Source organism: Danio aesculapii, chromosome 21 (genome assembly GCF_903798145.1).
Source record: "Danio aesculapii chromosome 21, fDanAes4.1, whole genome shotgun sequence".
Lineage (NCBI taxonomy): Eukaryota > Metazoa > Chordata > Actinopteri > Cypriniformes > Danionidae > Danio > Danio aesculapii.
In genome coordinates this window covers 14,283,609-14,306,541 of record NC_079455.1, presented here as the reverse complement: position 1 = coordinate 14,306,541, position 22,933 = coordinate 14,283,609, and the positions used below count along the sequence as shown (strand labels likewise).

The window sequence follows — 22,933 nt, the reverse complement described above, 5'->3', positions numbered from 1 at the left end:
CCATACTGGTCATTATAATTAGTCATATTGTCCTGTCATATTTACATCCAAAGCTTCTATTGAGATAATAAAATTAAGCTTTGAATGTCTGTCATTATATTTTATGACACCATTACCCCCAAAATATTGTCTTTTTTGGTAATACAGCCTATAAATATGTAAGATACTAGAACACCCACAAAGGTCTGGGCCTCGCTTTCATTTTCACTTTCAAACAGGAGCTTTTTCGTGGTACAGAATATGCTGTTTTGAAAGATATTTGTGAATTAAATTTATGTTTTTGTTATCAGAAAGTTATGTTTATCATCGCAGGAGGTTGCTAGGCAAAAAAGGCATGCGTATTTAAAGTCATATCAAAAAGTAGCAGACATGCATGCAGTCATTTTGACCAATAATTAAAGGTAGAACTGTTCAGTTCTTTACTGTTTTGTAATTTAAAAAAAAATAACTATGCTAGAAAGAAATACACAGATATTTAGGAAACGTCAGGATATTTAGATATGTCAGTTTAATTTCTAAGAATTATTAAATTACAAAAATTAAAAACTGACTGCCTCTGTAGTTCTAGTGTTAAAGCCACATCTATCCACTTGAACCTTGCAGATGAGCGATTGATCCGCTGACGCATCAGCTGACTGGCGATGTTTCTAAATGCTACCTTGAAAGCTTGAAACACTGTCAGTGATGTCATCAGCACACAAGCAGCCAATAGTGTTCAGCTTTTTCTGACGGCTCCTCCATCAAAATTACATTGGCTGTGGTTTGATAGCTTGACTGAACTGTTGGGGAAGGAATTGTGGATCATTTACGTAGTGTCGCGTAGTGTGAACACCACAGCGATTAAAAGACACAAAACCGAGTCATGTAGTGTGAACACAGCGATCTGCCGATGTTTAAAGTCATGTAGTGTGAACTAGGCTTAAGGGTCTAAAGAAGGTATCAATATGTTTTTTTGTGAGCTGCTATACCAACCAAAGCCACTAGGTGACATTTATGGCTAGTTGATGACTCCTAAGGGACACTTGCACTTTGTTCCATTTGGAAGGGATTATTAATATGCCCCACTCCCTTTGAGGGTTTTACCCTCCAGAGCGACAGCTTTGAAGGGATTAGGGCATAGAGATGAGCCCTTCCAAATGGTACATGGTGTGCAACTTTCCTGCATAAAGGATCATGGGGGCCCAAAGTGTCCATCAGTTGTACCTTTTGAAATACCGAAGGGCACTCCCAAGTCCATAGTTTTGAGGACTTCGGTTTGGAACACATCAAAATAGTGGCCATTATTGTTTTCACTCTGAAGTACTCTTCGGAGGGCAATACATCCCATTTGGAACACTCCGTAGGTTATCACTTGACCTCAAACCACAACAATTATTTGTGTTCAAGATGTAAAATATTTCAAGTGATTGTGTGTTTATTGGCTTTTCATAGCAAGGGCTACAACTCCTGGTATACTTTAGATTTTTTTGCCATCTTCTCATCACAAATTAATTCAATATTGTCACTACACAAAGCAGTGGTCAGAAAAGAAATGTAAATGATAATTAGATTTTTAGGTTTATTCTTCTACTGTGGGGACCCTTGATGAAGAGGGAAGCAAGTCAAAGGAAAGTAAGTGACTGAGTTCGGTGATGATTCAGGTTTGTTCAATATGAATGTCAGTTTTGAAGAATGTGAGTCAACCGTATTGCAGTCAGAGTAAATCATGACATCATTTTCATTTGTGGGTAAACTACCCCTTTGAAAATGATATTTTCCTTTACAGATATATTCCTAAGATAATATATCGCAAGAAGAGCATCTGTGTGTTTAAGGTTTCGACAGTAAACTCACCGTTATGATCTCCTCAGAGTGCTGCTGCTGATGGACTGGTTGTTGGGCTGTTCAGATCCTGAGGCTAAACGTCATGCACTTGCTGGCCCTCGGCTGTAGGAAATGATTTAAGGATAACTGGAAGTAGCTTCCTGATGATCATTGTCCACAGAGCAGATGATGTAGTGTAGAGAAGTCTAATCTAAACAAAACATTCCACATGCATATGAATTCTTCATCTAGAGGAAATATTACCATTTAGGCCAGGGATCACCAAACTTGTTCCTGGAGGTCCGGTGTCCTGCAGATTTTAGCTCCAACCCTATTTAAACACACCTGAACAAGCTAATCAAGGTCTTACTAGGTATACTTGAAACACCCAGGCAGGGGTGTTGAAGCAAGTTGGAGCTAAACCCTGCAGGACACCGGACCTCCAGGAACGAGATTGGTGACCCCTGATTTAGGCAGTCAAACTGTTTCACATATGTTAGAGCAAAAGTAATGGAATTACATTTTTGATCAAGAGTTTCATAATATGGGATGCTTATGGGAGTTTTATAATGTAATTAAAAGAAAAGTTCACCCCAAAATAAAAATGTAATCACTGTTTACTCAGCCTTAAGTTTCATCCCTTTATGAGTTTATTTATTCTGTTATTCTAGAAAGCTGAAAACCTGTAACCATTGGAAAAACGAATACCATGGAAGGCAATACTTAAAGATTTCCAGCATTTGTAAATAAAATGATCAACAAAAGAAAGAAATTCAAACAGGTTTGGAACAAGTGAAGAGTGAGTAAATGATGGCAGAATTTTCATTTTCGGGTGAACTATACCTTTCATAGATGTAGGCCACAGTATGTTTTGCTGTTTAATCATCAGTCCAGCTCCTGGATGGGGTATTTTCAGTGTCCTGCTGCTCTTCATCACTTTTACCTGCTGATCACATTGAGAGTTGGTGGATTTGCTGCGAGGAGACAACCAAAGGAATAGACAACCCCCCAAACCACTCTTTCTTGTCTCCCTCTTTCTCGTTTCTCTCCACAGGCGTCCCTTCAGGACGAGGATGGAGCTCCACCCTGTGGTCGGTGGGTGACTAAAAATGAATATAGCTGAAAACATGGCACTTATCTATTTTTTTAAAAAAGTATTTTTAAAATGTCATCAAGAGTTTAGAGACTAAAACAAATATATTTTATATATACAAATAAAATATAATTCACTCAAACACATGATATTATAAATAATAAATTGAGAATGAGAAAAGTGGTCTCCCATTTTTTTTTCTGTGCTAAAACAAGCTGAAACGTTGCTTTCTTTAGCTTAGTCTCTTAGTTATCAGGGTTAGTTAAAACATTTGCATGTTGGGATAATTCAATCCAAGATTTAAGCTTCCAATTTTTACACTTTGAGATTTTTGGCCTTTCATAATGTGTTTTTTGGTCTAATGTAAAGAAAACAACCTAATACACCTACAGATTTTATAGTTCTACCACAATTTATCAATCCGTGTCTGTAGATTGCAGTATTAATGTATTAAAGTCTGTTTTGTCAATATGCTTTTCTCAAAATGGGTGCTCTCCACTACAGCATCACTCACATTACCAAACATTATAGTTTTATTCACATCTATATTCTGAACGCTTATATCTAATATAATACCTTTGCACCTCTTCTAAATAACAGATTTTTGATAACATTCTACAATAACAGTACATGAATAATGATTTGTTTATATGTAAACTAAACATTACTTTATTATGAACTAATGATTAATGCATGTGCTAATCATGAACTAACTTTAACTACAACATGAGTCACATAAGTTGATGTGTGAATAATGGATACTTGTTAGTACATGATTGTTTGTTAGTAAATGTCACATTAGTCTATGCTTAATTTAACCATCATGAACTCATGATATGTTAATGTATAATTATATCATGACTTAACTTGGAGGGGCACATAATCATTAACCCATTCATAACTACTCACGAACTCTTTATGCACACCTGTCTAGTACGTTTACACTGAATAACAATAGAAAAGTTGTTCAATCGACATCAACATGAACAGTTTAAACACAGGAGTTCATGAGTAGTTAAGGATAAGTAAATGGTGATGTGCCCCTACAAGTAAAGTCATGACATAAAAATACATTAACAGCTCATAAGTAGATGATGCGTTTATTTATGGGTGAATATCGAGATTTATTCACCACGTCTGCCACGTCTGGTGTGAACACAGCATTCGAGTTTATGCCACGCTGTTAGTTTATGCCTCGCTGTTTTGAGTTTATGCAGCACTGTTTTCAGTTTACACCATGCTGTTTCAAGTCTATGTCACGCTGTTTCCAGTATATGCTGCACTGTTTTGAGTTTAGGCCACGCTATTTCAAGTTTACGCCGCACAGTTTAGAGTTTACGCCATGTTGTTTCGAGTCTACTTCACGCTGTTTCGAGTCTACGTCATGCTGTTTCGAATCTATGCCGCACTGTTTAGAGTTTATGCCTTTCTGTTTCAAGTCTACGTCGCGGTGTTTCGAGTTTACGTCATGCTATTTTGAGTCTACGTCATGCTATTTTGAGTCTAAGTCACACAGTTTCGAGTCAAGGTCACGCTGATTCAAGTCTACGTCACACTGTTTCGAGTCTATGCCACACTGTTCGAGTTTACACTAAGGCCACAATGTTTCAAGTTTACGCCGTGCTGTTTAGAGTTTACGCCATGCTGTTTTGAGTCTAGGTCATGCTGTTTTGAGTCTACGCCACACTGTTTCGAGTCTATGTCATGCTGTTTTGAGTCTACGTCATGCTGTTTCGAATCTATGCCACACTGTTTCGAGTTTATGCCAAGGCCACGCTGTTTCAAGTTTACGCCACACTGTTTAGAGTTTATGCCATGCTGTTTCAAGTCTACGTCACACTGTTTCAAGTCTACGTCACACTGTTTCGAGTCTATGTCATGCTGTTTCGAGTCTACATTGCGCTGTTTTGAGTCTATGCCACACTATTCGAGTTTATGCCAAGGCCACTATGTTTCAAGTTTACGCCGTGCTGTTTAAAGTTTACGCCATGCTGTTTTGAGTCTATGGTACGCTGTTTCAAGTTAACGTCATGCTGTTTTGAGTCTATGTCACACTATTTCAAGTCTACGTCATGCTGTTTTGAGTCTACGCCATGCTGTTCCGAGTGTATGTCAGGCTTTTTCCAGTCTACGTCATGCTGTTTTAAGTATACGTCGCACTGTTTCAAGTCTACGCCACACTGTTTCGAGTCTACGTCAAACTATTTCAAGTCTACGTCACGCTGTTTTGAGTCTACGTCACTCTGTTTCAAGTTAACGTCACGCTGTTTTGAGTCTATGCCATGCTGTTCTGAGTGTATGTCATGCTTTTTCGAGTCAACATCACGCTGTTTTGAGTCTACGTCACACTGTTTTGAGTCTACGTCATGCAGTTTCGAGTCTACGCCATGCTGTTCCAAGTCTGTTACGCTGTTTCGAGTCTACGTCATGCAGTTTCGAGTCTACGCCATGCTGTTCCAAGTCTGTTACGCTGTTTCGAGTCTACGCCATGCTGTTCCGAGTCTGTTACGCTGTTTCGAGTCTACGCCATGCTGTTCCGAGTCTGTTACGCTGTTTCGAGTCTACGCCATGCTGTTCCGAGTCTATGACACGATGTTTCGAGTCTACGTCTCGCTGTTTTGAGTCTACGTCACTCTATTTCGAACCTACGTCACGCTGTCTTGAGTCTATGTCACACTGTTTCAAGTTTACGCCGCGCTGTTTCAATTAACGCCGCACTGTTTATGCCACACACTGTTTAGTTTATGGTTACATGTAGCCTAAACCTAAATGTTACTTAATACACTAATTACCAACATGTACTAAAAAGTAATTAAAGCAGACATTATTCACACATGAACTCACGTGACTGACTCATGTTGTAGTTAAAGTTATTTCATTATTAGCACATGCCTTAACTCATTATTAATTCATAATGAAGTAATGTTTAGTTTACATATTAATATTTCATTATTCATGTACTGTTATTGTAAACTGTTAGCGAATTTTGTGTTAGAAATGGGTGAAAATTAGCACATATTAAATTAACTCTTTTCACCTGCAGCGTCTCGCCTATTGACTGTAAATAAAAGATCTTGCCCATATAGTCTTGAACACTTTTGTCCCCGCTCACCTTCCATACCCTCGGATTTTTTTATCCTGTTGCCATCATGCCATTTACGGAAAATAACGACAGCTTCCGATTGGCTGTTTGGATTGTAGTCCAGCGTCGTTCGCTTCTGCTTCCGGTTAGCAATGGAGGTTACAAGCAGTATTGCATTTCTGTCTTTCTCGCACATTTTGCAATGACGAAGCCAGGTCTGGTGTAGAGGATTAAACATGAATCGCTTTGATAATAAATTCATATTCGACTAGGTTGCGTCGTAGAGGTGTCCGTTTAGTGAGCGGAGGATGTCTAAAATCGGAAGTTAAATTGTTGTGGTTGCATTAGCATAACGCACTCGATTTAGCTTCATATCAACAACACCGCGAGTCATTTGTACCGTTAAATAAGCCTCGTTCTGATTATTTAGCTACTTTGAGCTCATCGGCACGTTATTTAATGTGGGTTTGAGGTGTCATTGCTAAACATGTCAATGTTTGAGATGGACAGAGAGGAGTCTGACAGGCTGATAGAGAAAGCCAAGCTGTGTTTGCGCTCAGGACGCAAAGAGAAAGCCCTGCAGCTGCTTTACGAGGCGCAGAAGATCTACCCGAGCACCAGGGCCAGAGGTTTGTATCCTGCTGCTGGTGCTGTTTGATTGACAAATCAGCTGTGTTTGGTCAGTGTGCTGAAATAGAAAGTGCAGACGCGGGATGTTGTGTGTTATATAATCTGTCTCCGGGTCGCTGATGATGGGTTCGAGGATGAAAACATCTGACATTTGATGATTTAAAAGCTGTGAGGCTGATCTTGTGAAATTAGCGTCCCGTGAATCCAGTTTTGATGCAGTTTTTGTTTATGTATGTGGTAACTGCAGAATTGACATCTTTTACAAATTTTCTTAAAGCGGCAGTACACCTCAATGTGACTCTGGACTACAAACCCGTATATCTTATGTTGTGCGGGTATGTTTTTGGCAAAATATATGTTGTATTGCGGCGTCACGGTGACGCAGTGGTAACACGATCGCCTCATTGCAAGAAGGGCGCTGGTTCGAGGGTCAGTTGGCATTTCTGTGTGGAGTTTGCATGTTCTCCCCTTGTTCGTGTGGGTTTTCCCCACCAGCCCACACAAACATGTGGTTTAGAGGTGAATTGGGTAAGCTAAATTGGCCATGGTGTATGTGTGTGAATGAGTGTATATGGATGTTTCACAGTATTGGGTTGCAGCTGTAAGGGCATCCGCTGCGTAAAACATATGCTGGATATATTGGCGTTCATTCCTGAGTGGCGACCCCTGATTAATTAAGGGACTAAGCTGAAAAGAAAATTGATGAATGTTGAATTGATCAAAATGAATGATTTTTGTTATTTGCCTAAAATCATTTGAATAAAGTAAAGATAATATCGTATAATAAAGAATAAAGATCACCATGAAGACATTTTGGTAATTATCTATCATAAATGTATTAACTTTTTGGTTAGTAATATGCATTTCTAAAAACCTCATTTGAACAACTTTCAAGACTATTTTATCAATATTTTAGTTTTTTGAACCCTCAGAATGCGGAAACAGTTGTATCTCAGCCAAAAACTGTCCACATGCACGATAGAAAGCTTATTTATTCAGCTTTCAGATTTTGTGTAAATCTAAATGTTAAAAATGTGACTCGTATGACCGGTTTTGTGGTCCAGAGTCACAAATATGAAACAAAATAATTAGTGACTTATATTATATTTATGTTATATATGCATAATTAAATTGTCTACAGTTGTTTCAAACCTTTATGAAGCAAAAAATGAAAGTTTCTCTTGCATGGTGATTTGGATTTTTATGTATTTTACATGCGAGCCAACATTTAATTGAAATGTTAAAAAGGACAGGAATTGAGAACCACTGAGATCATCCAATGTTTGCAAAAAAATAAAAAATCTGTTTTCCAGACTACAATAATAACTCTTAAAATAATGTTTGCACATTGTTAAATGTATTTAATCATTGTTCACTGACATTTATCTAATAATTCATTTAAAAAGAATATCTGCGTCAGACTGGAAATGCAAGCTTGTGCGACAAGTTTTGCAGTTCACTGACCTGCGAAATCGCATCACATGATTGCGTGAAACCAATCGAAGATTAAAACATGACCTCTCTGGACAGAAATGTAAAACATGGACCAATAGCTCGCTTATTTTAATTTCTAATCATCTTGTTTAATCCCGCACATTTTCACAGCGCCGTACTACAGAATTTTAGCTTGTCCAGGTGTGTTTGGTTAGTTTTGAAGCTAAAATCTGCAGGACAACGTCCCTCCAGGAACACGTTTGGTGACCTTTGCCTAAGTGCTTCCATTTCTTACAGTTTACCAGTTTTGTTTGAAAAATATTCCACATGTTTTTGTACAGGTGGAAGGGTCAGAATCTCTGGCTAAATATATGCACATACGTACATACATACATATATACACACACATACGCACTTGCACGCACGCACACACACATTGCAAATGTTTAGTCTGCTTCGGATGTTTTTTTTTATTATTGCAGGAAAACAAAATTTTGCGATTTATAATGACAAACACAAAATGATTAAATGTCATATTTGTATACATTTTCCCCAGAATGTTCTTGTGACCTAGTAGTAAATCTTCCACAGCCCATACTGGGTCTTAACCCATTGATTGTGGACCCCTGCTAATTTAAAACGATCAAATCAGTGATCTATTTTAATGACAAATGCTCAGTTAAGTGTCTGTGGCGAATAATGATATTGGATTGACCAGTACTGGTATCGACTAACAAAAATCCCATCAACCCTCAGAAAAAAGCACACAAATATACACTGATTGTAGAGTCAGTGCAACAGTATAAAATCTTGATTTCTCTCATTAGTGCTGATTGATGCCATTGTGAAGAATGGCTACACCCCCCCTGATGATGAGCGCACCTACACACCTCCGCCGGGCTGGAGAAGCGCTGATGAAGATGTCGCACCTTCAGCTGCACATCACCGGCCCAGTACACAGGAGAGAGCAGAGGCATCCGCCGATGACAAGAAGAGCTACACGGAGGAGCAGCGACAAGGAGTCCTCAGGTGCTGAATGAAGTACCGTCACCCAGTAAATGAAAACTCTTGTCAATTCCGTTTATTAATGAACTTTTCCCTGAATCTATGCAGGATAAAGAAATGCAAAGACTTTTATGAGATTCTTGGAGTGCCAAAGGACGCCAGTGATGAGGACCTGAAGAAAGCTTATAGGAAGCTGGCACTTCGCTTTCACCCGGATAAGAACTGTGCTCCTGGAGCCACTGATGCTTTTAAAGGTAACTCATATATGTAATGCAGCCACTAGTGTTAAAATTGTTGGGGTTAGTATGATGTTATTCTTTTTGTTGAGAAAACTGAATTAAAAAAAAAAAAAAATTTTATAATTCTAAGTTATATCTCACAATTCAGATATAGAGCTCCGTCTTGCTTCTTTGAGTTTGTCTTACTGTTTTGAGTTTATGTTTTGGCGGTTTGAGTTTACGTCATGTTGCGTTCACACCAGGCGCAGATGAAGTGCCTGTTTTTGGTGTCCCGAGGGGAAATCCTCTTGCCGACATTGGACAACAGTTCATCAAACTGGGCTCAAACTGAGCTTCCATCTTCCAGGTATCGTTTCTCGAGGAGTTGATTAATTCAGAGCTGGGTGCACCTCTGAAAGGACCTAGTGGACATAGACACGGCGCAGAACGAATCTACGTTGTTTTTCAGCCTTTCTAAAGCACATAAAGCACAGCTATTAATAAAATCCATGTTAGCCATTTAGCAACGAAGCTAGAGTCACCGGGCAGACAGAAGCCCTGCCCATGACGCGAATCCGCATCTGAAGAGAATTTGACGCGTAATTGAAGTGAGTAAACTCAACATGTTCATGTTTCTATTTATGCGTGAATAGCGAGATTTATTCCCACGTGCCGCATCTGGTGTAAACACAACATTCGAGTTTAAGCCATGCTGTTAGTTTACGCAGCGCTGTTTAGAGTTTATGCAGCACTGTTTCGAGTTTACGCTACGCTGTCTTGAGTCTACGCCACGCTGTTTCGAGTTAATGCCACTCTGTTTCGAGTCTGTCACGCTGTTTCGATTGTACGTCACGCTGTTTCGATTGTACTTCACGCTGTTTCGATTGTACGTCAAGCTGTTTCGATTGTACGTCACGCTGTTTCGAGCCTACGTCACGCTGTTTCGAGCCTACGTCACGCTGTTTCGAGCCTACGTCACGCTGTTTCGAGCCTACGTCACGCTGTTTCGAGCCACGTCACGCTGTTTCGAGCCACGTCACGCTGTTTCGAGCCTACGTCACGCTGTTTCGAGCCTACGTCACGCTGTTTCGAGCCTACGTCACGCTGTTTCGAGCCTACGTCACGCTGTTTCGAGCCTACGTCACGCTGTTTCGAGCCTACGTCACGCTGTTTCGAGCCTACGTCACGCTGTTTCGAGCCTACCTCACGCTGTTTCGAGCCTACCTCACGCTGTTTCGAGCCTACCTCACGCTGTTTCGAGCCTACCTCACGCTGTTTCGAGCCTGCGCCACACTGTTTCGAGTCTACGCTGTTTTGAGTCTACGCTGAGCTGTTTCGAGTGTGCGCCAACGGCATACTGTTTCAAGTTTATGCTGCACTGTTTCAATTAACGCCGTGCCATTTTGAGTCTACGCCGCGCCGTTTCAAGACTTAGCCATGCTGTTTTGAGTTTATATTACGCTGCATAATGTGAGTTAATCAACTCCTTGAGAAACGATACCTGCATGATGGAGGCTTTCAGCAGTGCTTCAGAATAAGACAAGGCCAGTTTGATGAACTGTTGTCTGGTGTCGGCAAGAGGATTTTCCCCTCAGGACTCCAACAACAGGCACTATGTCGTAATTACTCCTCTACAAGAGAAAGCTTATGATTGGTTAATGTGGCGCAAATGTCCGTTGAAGTTCTGATTTTCCAACTCAAGCAATTTGCCCGTCAAACACTGCCTTCTCCATTCAGCTATAGGCAACGCATACGCAGTGCTCAGTAACCCAGAGAAAAGGCAGCAGTATGATGAGTATGGAGACCAGGGCCCTGCCGAAACATCCAGTCAGCCTTCAGCCCAGCCGCGTCAAGCATACGCACGCCATCGTTCTTTCACTAGAGACTTTGAGCCGGACATCTCCCCTGAAGAGCTCTTCAACATCTTCTTTGGTGGCAGGTTTCCTACAGGTATGACCCTCTATTAAACACTTCAGCTAACTAAATGGGTCACATTTAGTTAGAGGCTTTTTTGTGTACATGTAATTGAAAAAGCATTTAATTTCTGCGTCCTGTAAAAGTCTTGAGCTAATACCAACTACATTTTTCAGATTGATAACAAGCTATGCAAAATCATGTTCATAATCCCAGATTAAGTCAAGTGTTTTTTAACGGTTTGCTTAGGTTCTGAGTGAACTACTGCTCTATGTTGATTCTAAGTTGCATCTAAAAGCATGTGAAAAAAACGCATTTAATAACTAGTTTTTACTCCAAACTCACTTCATAACTTCAGTCCAGTGCTTGAAATAAATCCTTCTGTGTAATAATTTCTATGGCACATATATATATATATATATATATACATATATACACATACATACACATATATACACATACATATGTTTATTTTGTTCTGTGCTTATATATTTTGCTTATATATTATTGTTTTCCACATTTGCTTATCCGTTTTTATATTTTACCTGATATTGATGTTGTTTTTAAAATTTGTGAAGCACTTTGAGTTGCATGTTATGTAGGAAAAGTGCTATACAGATAAAATGTATTATTATTGTTATTATTATTATAATTATTATTAAAACAGGTAAATCTTCTCTTTATTTAACAACTGCTATAGAGATTTCCTTGGTCCTTCATGGGTGTGTGGAGTTTCTGTGCGAGGGTGCCTTAAGAGATTTACTACTGATCACAGAGCCATGTTTCCCTGACAAGATGTTCATGACAATTGTAGCTTTTGATTAATTGTGATTGCGATGTCATTTTAATTGATCATTGTCTAGCTGCAACACTTATGAACTAAATGTCATATTTAAAGAACAAGCATGCTTTTTTCTTGTTTTAGGCAACATCCATGTGTACACCAACGGAGGAGCTTCTTATGCTCATTATTACCAGCCACGCAGACGGCGTCCATATGAGAGACGAGAAGAGGAGGTGGAGGAGAGCCATAGTACTGTGAGTAGATCTTGCTGAATGTGAGGATAATGTATAGGAAATATATGGATCGATAATAAAAATGAACTTTTCTGCAGGTAGAAAAAATAGTGTTGTCTAAAGTAATGATTTCTGTACCAATCAGTACTGAAATTAAAAAAATGTGACACTACCAGTACTTGACAACCTAATGGGAAACCACTGGAGCACTTTTTTGTTCATAAATGCATTGTGCCTCAGAGCCGTACACCACATGTTATCACAATCACAGTCATTTTGATGTGTGGGATCTTAATCATTATGGACTGTCTCTAAGGTATATTTGAAATGAAGAGCTTGTGATCCATGGGTTGTTTGATGATTATATCATCTGCTGAGGCAAATATATTTGGATTTTTGATGCATATTTAATTAGTTTGGTTAAAGGTGTGAATTTTTTTTTTATATACAGTTGAAATCAGAATTATTACCCCTTCTAAATTATTAGCCCCCCCCTGTATATTTCTTCCCCAATTTCTGTTTAACGGAAAGAGCATTTTTCAACACATTTCTAAACATAATAATTTTATTAACTCATCTCTAATAACTGATTTATTTTATATTTGCTATGATGACAACACATAATATCTTACTAGAAAATTTTCTACAATTTTCAATAGTATTCAGCTTAAAGTGACAGTTAAAGGCTTTACTAGGTTACTTAGTCAAGTTAGGGTAATTAGGCGAATCATTGTATAACAGTAGGGTTTGTTCTGTAGACAATCAAAAAATATTTCTTAAGGGGGCTAATATTAAAATGTTTATTAAAAAAACTGCCTTTTATTCTTGAAGAAATAAAACAAACAAGAGTTTCTCCAAAAGAAAAAATATTATATGAAATACTGTGATAAATTCCTTGCTCTGTTAAACATCATTTGGCAAATATTTAAAAAATAAAAAAATATATTCACAGGAGGGATAATAATTTTGACTTATAAATTAGATTATAAATATATATATATATATATATATATATATATATATATATATATATATATATATATATATATATATATATATATATATATATATTAGGGATGCACTGATATGGATTTTTTTTTTATGGATAACCTATAACTATGTAGATTTAAAGGCTGATATATTAGCCGATAAATATAATTTATTTTCACATTTTTCTGCATAATTGCAAATACAAAAGGCAAACACTTAAAGTGAACAACTGACTTTATTTTAAAAGCGTAAATTTAAAAAAAAAAATTTAAGCCGAAAATTTTCTAAACTATTAATTACCTTTCTTTTTCTATGGACAACTTTCTATTATATAAATAAAATCTTCTGACTGAAGCAACTAAGTCACTGAAAAAATAACCAAAATCAAAATACCAGTGAAATGATAAAAAAGGATCAGGCAGCAAGCCATATGAAGTAGTTCAACTGTCGGAAAAATACATAATTTATCGGCTTATATCGGCCTAGTTTTGTTGTTGAACCAACAACCATAACATTAAAAATAGCATTTAGCAGCTGATACCGATATTGCTGTGTATTATTAATTTTATTTATCTTTTGCATGTTTAATACGTCAAAGCTGCTTGATTTAATACAAACAACTTTTTAAATAAACACAGATGTGATTTGACATGACTTGTCTCCCAATGCCAATTTACAGCATCTGATGCAATTATCCACACCACAGATGTTTTCTTAACTGCTGTTTTCTCTACTCTGTAATTTTAGCTGTATATTAAATTTGTTATTGAGCAAAAAAATGCATTCAATATTTGAATATTCATCTAAACATTGCTCTCAGATCAGTGTAATTCTCACAATCGAGTATTCAGTGTGAGGGCGAAAGATTTTACCTTACGCCCAAATTCACCATGTGAACCAATAAAAAACAGCCTTCTGTGAAAGCTGTGCTTCATATATGCCTACATTTCCTCCCCACAAGTTTTCACTAATGTTATCTCACACTTTCTTTTTTTCTGATGTCGAAACTGCCATCAAGGCCTCTCTAAAAACCTTCTTCCCTTTTTTTTCTTCATGAAGAACAACTTCACCCCTCTCCTGCAGCTGTTGCCGGTGCTGGTGCTCATTGTGATCTCTGTATTCACTCAGCTGATGGCCACCAATCCTCCCTACAGCCTCTTCTACAAACCGTGAGTCAACAGTAAACCGTCATGCATGATTTAAACCATCCGCTTGAAGAAAACGCCTGACGATTATACTCGCCATCCCGTAGGTCCATGGGGTTAGTGGTGTCCAGGGAGACTCAGCACATGGGTGTGCCGTACTACGTGGATAAGAGTTTCGAGAAGGAGTACCGTGGTGCTGCCCTGGATGAGCTGGAGAAAACCATTGAAACTGACTACATTGATCATCTACAGAGCAGCTGCTGGAAAGAAAAGCAACAGAGTAAGATGTCTTCTCATCTGTTAGCTTATGACTTTTTAATAATTTAATATAAATCAGCTGCATTATAAACTAGTGTCGCTACAGTGCCTAAATGGTGGTAGTCTGTGCCAATTAGGGGTTTGGGATATTTGTAGTTTACTATAATATCCTAATTATTTTACACTTAGCAAAAACAGAGGTCTACATTGTCCAAGATAGCCCTTAGGATGCCCATAATTCAAGTTCCTTCATTAATTTTCCTTTGGTTTATTTATCAGTTCCTTATTTATCAGCGGTCGCCACAGCAGAATGAACCTCCAACTATTCCAGCATATGTTTTACGCCACGGATGCTCTTCCAGGCACGGCCCAGTACTGACTAACACCTATACACTCTCACATTCACGCACACACTCATACACTACAGCCATTTTTGTTTACCCAATTTACCTTTAGCGCCAACTGGTCCAGGCCTGACTCGAACCAGTGTCCTCCTTGCTCTGAAGTGACAGTGCTAACCACTGAGCCACCATGCCACCATTTTCAAGTTATGAAAGCAAAAATATTCCTGTAAAGTCTTTTTTACTGAAGGAACATTTCATAGTTACTTTAACTATTGCTAGAAGTTCCTGCATTTTGGTGTGATGTGACCAACTGAACTGTAAACATTTTTAGTTATAAGAATTCCTTTAGAGGGGATGAAATCAGCTCGTACTTCAGAGTAGGTTAAGTAACCTACCACTAGGGTTGGTGTGAAAACAATTTTCTTCAAGCGTCAAAGATTTTGTCATAATTAGCGTTAGAGCTGCACAATTAATTAAAAAAAGATCACGATCTCGATTCGACCCCCTAGACGATCTTAATCCAGAATTTCTACGATTCTGCCAATCATATTTTCAAGTTCAGGAGAGAAGCAAAGGCGGCTGCATGAGTCTTTTCATTGTTTCGCATACATTGCTCAGCGACATGGACACCTCCAAATGATGTTAAAAGAGTCACAGACTGTATTTATAAGGTATAATTCACCTAAAATTGTCATTTTTGTCTTCATATAATGCTGTATTCGTGGCCAGGAAATCATACGCTAACCATGAGCTGTTATCACAGAGAGGGCGGGTGCACAACCTACTTAATGATAGACGCGCGTGCGTCTACTTTAGTGAACAGAACCTGCATAGGCTGTGAGTAACGGGTAATAAAGTTGTAAATGATGTTCAGTTTGTGGCACAGAGTGATCGTTTGAGACCCGCGCGCGAAGTATGAACAACACTTAGCAGTGAAAATGAAACCGAAAGCGCACACATAATTTAAATGATCATATCACATATTAGAGTTATGATTGCGACAAGCATTTGATGTTTTTTCTTTTATAGCAAACACACAGTTGTGCATGAAAATAAATGTTTACAGTGATAGTATAACTACTCTAGCCTATATAATGTTGATTTTACCAGTGAATTAAACGGTCTAATAATGTTGTCAATGACAGATTGCAAGCATAGGCCTATATCTCAAACATAATTCAACATCAGAATTATTATAAGTAGAATAGAATTATTTATAGAAACCAGTGGACCTACACATAATAATATTATTGTTGTTTTACCATATGTTTGAGAAAAAATAATAATAATTGCCGACTCATATTAAGCTTTATTTTACATCTACAGAATCGTGAGAAAATCGTGATCTTTATTTTAAGCAAAAAAATCGCGATTTTCATTTTAGACAGAATCCTGCAGCTCTAATTAGCATTGAAAATTTGAGGCTTTGGAAGGTGGGGACTGAAATATTCTGATTTCCAGTAAAGACAGAGATCTCTGTGTTTGTCTGTTTGGGTTTTATTTTTATGTAGAGCAGTGGTTCCCAAAGTGGGGGTCGCGACCCCCCGGGGGGTCGCGGGAGCCCGGCGCAGGGGTCGCGAGATGATTGGTTTTTTTAAAAAAAAGTGGGAACATTTTTTAATTTAATTCAATACTTGTTAAAAAGTGTTTGCAGAAAAGACTGATAAAAAAATAAAAAAAACATAATATATATACACATTTTAATTAGATGTGTAATTTTGTCCCAGACATTACGAGATTACGTCAGCGTCAATCACAATCAAGTTACATACATCACGCGCAGCAAGACAACATCCCGCTTTTTTTGCTAAAGCTAAATGTGTTTGGAGGCTACAAATACATAATACCTGCTTTAAAAATGAAACGGTGGTTAATATCCACAACAGAAAAACCGAGAGAGGGAGAAAATTCACAGGTGGGGCCGGTTGATGGTGCGAAAACTGCAGTTGCGGAGGGAACATCCGAGAGGGCAGCGGAGGTCAGTGAGGGTGAGCCGCAAGAAATGCCCTCCACTTCTGCTAAGGGTGGAGCCCGCCAAGCCCATCACTTGGACCCGGCTTACTCCAAAACAAGAAAATACAAAAATGAATTTATTAAGTATGGATTTGTGTGTCAAGTCGTAAACGGAATACAACATCCCCAGTGTGTAGTGTGCTCCGAAGTCCTTGCTCACGAGAGTCTTAAGCCGGTAAAAATGCAAAGACATCTGAACACTAAACATCCCAATCTAGCTGCTAAACCTATCGAGTTTTTCCGCAGAAAAGAGGGAGAGTTACGAGGGCAAAAAATACTCCTAACTACACAAACAACAATCCCCGCTAAAGCTCAGAGGGCCTCCTATGAAGTGGCATATTTAATTGCACAGACTAAAAAGCCTCACACGATAGGTGAAACTTTAATCAAGCCAGCGGCAATAGCCATGAGTCGGATTATGCATGGTGATAAGCAGGCCACTGAGCTCCAACAGGTGCCGCTCTCAGACGGGACTATAGCCCGCCGCATCAGTGACATGGCACTGGACATCAAACGTCAAATCATTGACGCAGTGAAAGGAGGTAAGTATTCGTTACAATTGGACGAGTCCACCGACGTCTCCAATTCCGCCCAGCTCCTAGTTTTTGTCAGGTACATTTTTGAGAGGAAGCTTAACGAGGAAATGCTGTTTTGCGTGCCGCTGGAGGGAACGTGCACTGGTGAGGACATTTTTAACAAACTGGACCGCAATCTAAAAGAAGAGGGTCTCTCTTAGAGCGAGTGCTTGTCAGTGTGCACAGATGGTGCAGGCGCAATGCTCGGAAAAAAGAAGGGTTTAAAAGCACGAGTCCTGCAAGTGGCACCTCATGTCATTTTTACTCACTGCATTATACACAGAGAAGCCCTCGCAAGTAAAACCCTAAACCCTGAGTTAAAACACGTTCTTGACACTGCAGTAAAAATGGTCAATCTCATTAAATCACGACCACTTAACACGAGACTGTTTTCAACTCTCTGTAATGAAATGGGATCAGAGCACCAGTGCCTGCTGCTCCACACAGAAGTTCGCTGGCTATCGCGGGGCAATGTGCTGAGCCGTCTGTGTGAGCTGCGAGATGAGGTGCGCATTTTCCTCACTGACCAAAGATCTCCTCTCGCCGAGCACCTCACTGATCCTGGCTGGGTTACAAAGCTGGCATATTTGTCATCTATATTTGAAAAACTGAACGGACTTAACATGTCACTGCAGGGCGAAAACACGAGCATCCTGTCTCTTAATGATAAAGTGCAGGCATTTGTGCGCAAAGTGAAGAGGTGGAAAGAACGAGTGGAAACTGGGCGCATATACATGTTCACCACACTAGACGAATTCCTCGAGGAAAATACATTGAGTGTGAATATTGTCAGGGAGTCTATTACTGACCATCTCCAAACCCTTCTGGATCATTTTAACAAGTACTTTCCAGAGGAAGGTACGCAAGAAAAACACGATTGGATTCGATCCCCTTTCACTGCCACAGCAAACCATCTGACGTGTGACACGGAGGACGCGCTGATTGAACTTTCATCTGATCGAACCTTAAGGACACTTTTTGACTCAAAAACGCTGGACGAGTTCTGGATTTCGGTGAAGGATGAGTACCCGCAGCTTTCCAAAGCCGCTTTGGATACACTGATGCCATTTGGATCAACTTATTTATGCGAGAAGACTTTCTCCGCTCTAACTTACATAAAAAATAAACATAGATCGCGTCTTAACGTGGAAGATGATCTCCGTGTTGCCATCTCCAAAACTAAACCCAGACTGGATCTGCTTTGCTCAGCGCACAGCGCGCACCCATCACATTAAAGTGGTTCCCAAACCTGTCCTTAAGGACCCCGCATGTGTGTGCGCGCGCAAAAGTAACTAAACACATGAACTGAGGTCAAAACATCAGAGTCTTATGGCTAAAGAAAATATTCTGTTTTTCGGTAAATATTGTTATGATAAATTCGGTCATAGTTTAATTAAAGATTAATTAAAATTTAGTCTTTTAAAACAGTTGAAATGTAACTGGGTGACACAATGTTCTCTGAATTACTGTCCTCTTCATAGATGAAAAAATGCAAATAATCTTGTTTGACCGAAGTTATAGGTCAGTTCTGTTTTAGAATAAAGGCAAGATATTAATGTGTGTTTGTAGAATTAAACGTTTTAGATAAGTCTGTTTTAAACGGTGATCTTGATTTATTTTCTCAAGTTGCTGAATTATTAAAATCGTCTTACACATTTGTATTTAGCATTTATTGTATGAGCCCGATCTCATGAAAGTGCGTATACGCCAAAATGAGTTTTTGCGTGCATATGATATGCTGTTTTCGCGTGCATATGATATGCACTTTATGGCGTGTAATATGCACGCACTCCTCAACCCTAATCCTTAAGGGGGATGGGGGGGGGGGGGGGGGGTTCGTGGGGCAGCAAAGCATTTATCATGGGGGTCGCGGGCTAAAAAGTTTGGGAACCCCTGATGTAGAGAACCGTTAAGTGTCCACATAGAAAAAGTTGATATAACCTGCAGATATGTGATCTTGCAGTCTGGCAAAAAACGTTTAATGTGTGCGTTCAGAGAATTATCATGTTCAATTTTGCTTTAAAAAAGTCCTAATGTCTGTCATCTCCCAAGGTTTTCAAATCAGCTTTAGGGTAATTCCATGCAAATGTCAACCTTGCCATGAAAAAAAAATGTTACCAAAACAGCGAAACCGTTTTCTCAATTTCTTTGTCAAGGTTTTCAAACAGTCATTTTTGATTTCCCAAAGTCTCACAAGTGGCAATTTCACATGTAACATCCATAACAACACTTTTTCCTCATAATTTTCTCAATGTGAAATAAAATAAAATCAGTGATTTTTGTTCGATAGTAAGCCAACTCTTATCCTTTCGATTCGTTTTTTGGGGGTTGTGCAGTTGAATTCACAGAATTTCTACAAAGTATGTTGTATACTGTAAACTCCCCTACTTTTTTGGTCACATCCATAACGCATGTTTATTTTCCTCATTTAAAATATAAAAAATGTTTCCAGATTGATATTTAGACGATAAATGTGTGAAACGTGTAATACTCAAGACTGCTGCGTTTCATTTCAGAATCTGATCTGGCTAACCTAGGCCAGCTTTATCGAGATGAACGTCTGAAGCAGAAGGCTGAGACCATGAAGCTGGATCACTGTGACAAACTGCACCGCTTCATCGGCCGGCAGAGAGGAGACTGAAGCTTCATCGTCCATCCAGACAGCATGGTCAGCCTAATCAAAGAGCTTTTAGTATTCGTTACGGTTATATATTTCAATTTTCACGGGTGGGTCACCTTTTTGGGAAGGAGAATGAAAGGTAATAGATGTGTTTCAGCCCAAGCTGACTTTGTCTTGAGCGTTTGTGCCTTTATTGAATCCGTTGATGAGGTGAAGTCTGAAGGCCTTTAGCTCAAGCCTCTGGTTCAGCTGCGATTGCACAAGCGCGTATGGAAGAAGGTAATTTTTGCACGAGTGCCTGGCATTTTTTTTCCTTATATTAAGGAGTACTGGCTCCAGGCTGGCAGATGGGATTAAAGCTAGAGATTGTTGTTTATTAGTCGCAGTTAAGCTTTATTGTTCATAGGAATTTAACTTGTATAGCTCATATTTAATTTCTTTTTCCTGCATTTGAGCTGTGAATTACATTTGACAACACAATTATAACTTTTAATAGGACGAAAGCTGAATTGATTATTTTTTTTCCGGGTATTTAAACCACTACAGATTTTCAAAGTACTCTAGACGTAGCAGAAAGCCCTTGTGCACATTAGTGTTTTGCTCATTTGTTCTATTGTTGTATGTTTTGGACGTTAAATGGCGACCGTTTTAAATCAATGTTTTATTTTCATGAAGATCAGCGCACTGACAGAAATGTTGAATGCCATTACCTCTCTAATTTATTTATCGACAGTGTTTTATTTATAATTTGGCACTTTATTTGTCTTAACTTATTATGTGTTGCATGCTTCCATTCAAGCATTCTCCCTGCCTCGGCACAGTAATTATAACCAGGCAAATAATCGTTACTGAGCATCTGTTTTGAATGTTTTACCTCATGTCACTGAACACTATGTTCTGTATATAATAACATGCTGATCTTTAGCACAAATCTGAAGAAGCGCTGCAGGAATCATCCTCATTCAGGATGGAGTAGTGGATGTAATGTGGAGAGTTTGTGCCAGTGGTATTGTTGGTGTTGTTTCCAAGCAGTTTGCAAACTGATGGAAGTTTTGTTTGGATTGAGTGCGTTTTGTGCCGCTTAAATAAAACATTAATCAAGCATATGTTTTCTGTGGTTCGAACTTGTTTGCGGGTATGTTGAATTAACGAAGTATTAGGTCATTTGGAAATTTGATGACAAAATGAGTTATTTTCTTAAAGTTGCCATATAATGCATTGGTTCAATAAGTAAAGTTGTTCTCTGATATGTAAATGGTAGATATTTGCCTTAGGCAAGTAAAAAAAAAATCTCCAGAAGCTATTTTTATATGGTTATTTATTACTTCAAATAATACCTCTTGAATCTGAAGCTCCTTATTGACCATATTTGGGATGGTCCTGAATATTAAGTTCTGCTCTGAGCTGGCCTCAGTGCTCTCTCTCTTACACACAGCATGATGTACTTTGAATTAAACACATGCAAAATACTTAAACAAATGGAGTAGATGCTTTGTTAAATCTTGAGCTATCTAATATAAATCACCACAGTAACCTGTTTTTCTCCCGAGTTGTGGATACATTAATTAAACTAGACAAAAGAGACCGACAGATCGTGTTGTATTTTGATGCTTTAATGTAAATCCTATGTCTCAACTAAATTCCTGGAGGGCCGGAGCTCTGCATAGTTTAGCTTCAGCCACCTCCAACTCACATCTGCTTTAATAGTCTCTAGTAGTCTTTAACAACTTGATTAGTTGGATCAGCTGTGTTGGAGAGTGTGCAGAGCTGCGGCCCTCCAGGAATTGAGTTTGAGACCTATGATGTAAATGAAAACACTGCCAGGAATTAATATCCAGGAATTAATTTAAATAATATAATTTAAAAAGTGTATTGCTATTGTTTCACTTCAGAGAAGTCGCATTAACAACTGAGTGATAGGATGAGATGCTTAAATGTGCATTAAGCACAATACCCGGAAGTCTACTTGTGTTTGTTGCCTCAAATTACAAACATCTGGCAAATTTCACTATAAACATGCTAAAATTAACAAAAGGGTTAACTAAACATTCCTTGTGGTTCTTCGGGATGGCGCTGAGTAAATTTATAATCTGTATATCCAGCATTTTGTGTTCTGACGAGCGCTAAAGTGATGACTGGTTGAGGGGTTTAGTAATGCACAGAAAACAAACTTGTGCAACTTGCCGTGCTTTTCAAAATAAGAGTCACACATACAGAGTAAGTTTAATAAGAACTTTGATACACTTAAAAATATAGGAGGAAGACGATCATTGTTGTATTCGTAAAACACAGCCTGGTGTCTGCATATTAATGATCCTGTGTGCAACAAATCTGTCTGTGTATTGGCTGCTTATCTCCTGCAGACATGGTTGCTCGTCAGCTATGGATAGGCCCACAAGGAATCTGCACGCACAGAATTCCGCAGATTTTCCGCACAATTCCACAAAATTCCGCAAAATTCCACAGATTTTCTGCAAAATTCCGCAGATTTTTAGCCCATCATTCATTTTGTTCATTTGCTTGAGTAAATGTGTGTAAATCTAAATTTATTCAGTTTTTTTATTTAATTACAGTAATATTATTGACTAATATGAAAATGTTCATCTGATTTATGTACAATGCAGTTTGTACAATAATATTTTCTGTCTTTTAGTAGATATATTATATGAGAGACTTGCTTTGTTAACCAATTTAAGTTAATCTAATTGGATTTGCAATTTAAACATTAAATAACAGTTAAAAAGGTATTCATTTTTATTTCACATATTAAGGTTTTAGTTATGATACTCCCA

At 38.6% G+C, this 22,933-nt stretch overlaps 1 protein-coding gene across 1 annotated transcript; it reads left to right on the top strand.

The window, feature by feature from the left end:
• Positions 1-6,103: 6,103 nt before the first annotated feature.
• dnajc18 (DnaJ (Hsp40) homolog, subfamily C, member 18) lies at positions 6,104-21,247 on the top strand. The gene is made up of 8 exons (XM_056446433.1): positions 6,104-6,607; positions 8,870-9,071; positions 9,156-9,301; positions 11,003-11,215; positions 12,105-12,217; positions 14,246-14,355; positions 14,439-14,611; positions 20,038-21,247. Exons 1-8 carry the CDS (start codon positions 6,466-6,468, stop codon positions 20,160-20,162), a joined length of 1,224 nt encoding a protein of 407 aa, XP_056302408.1. The 5' UTR covers positions 6,104-6,465; the 3' UTR covers positions 20,163-21,247.
• The last annotated feature ends 1,686 nt before the right edge of the window (positions 21,248-22,933 follow it).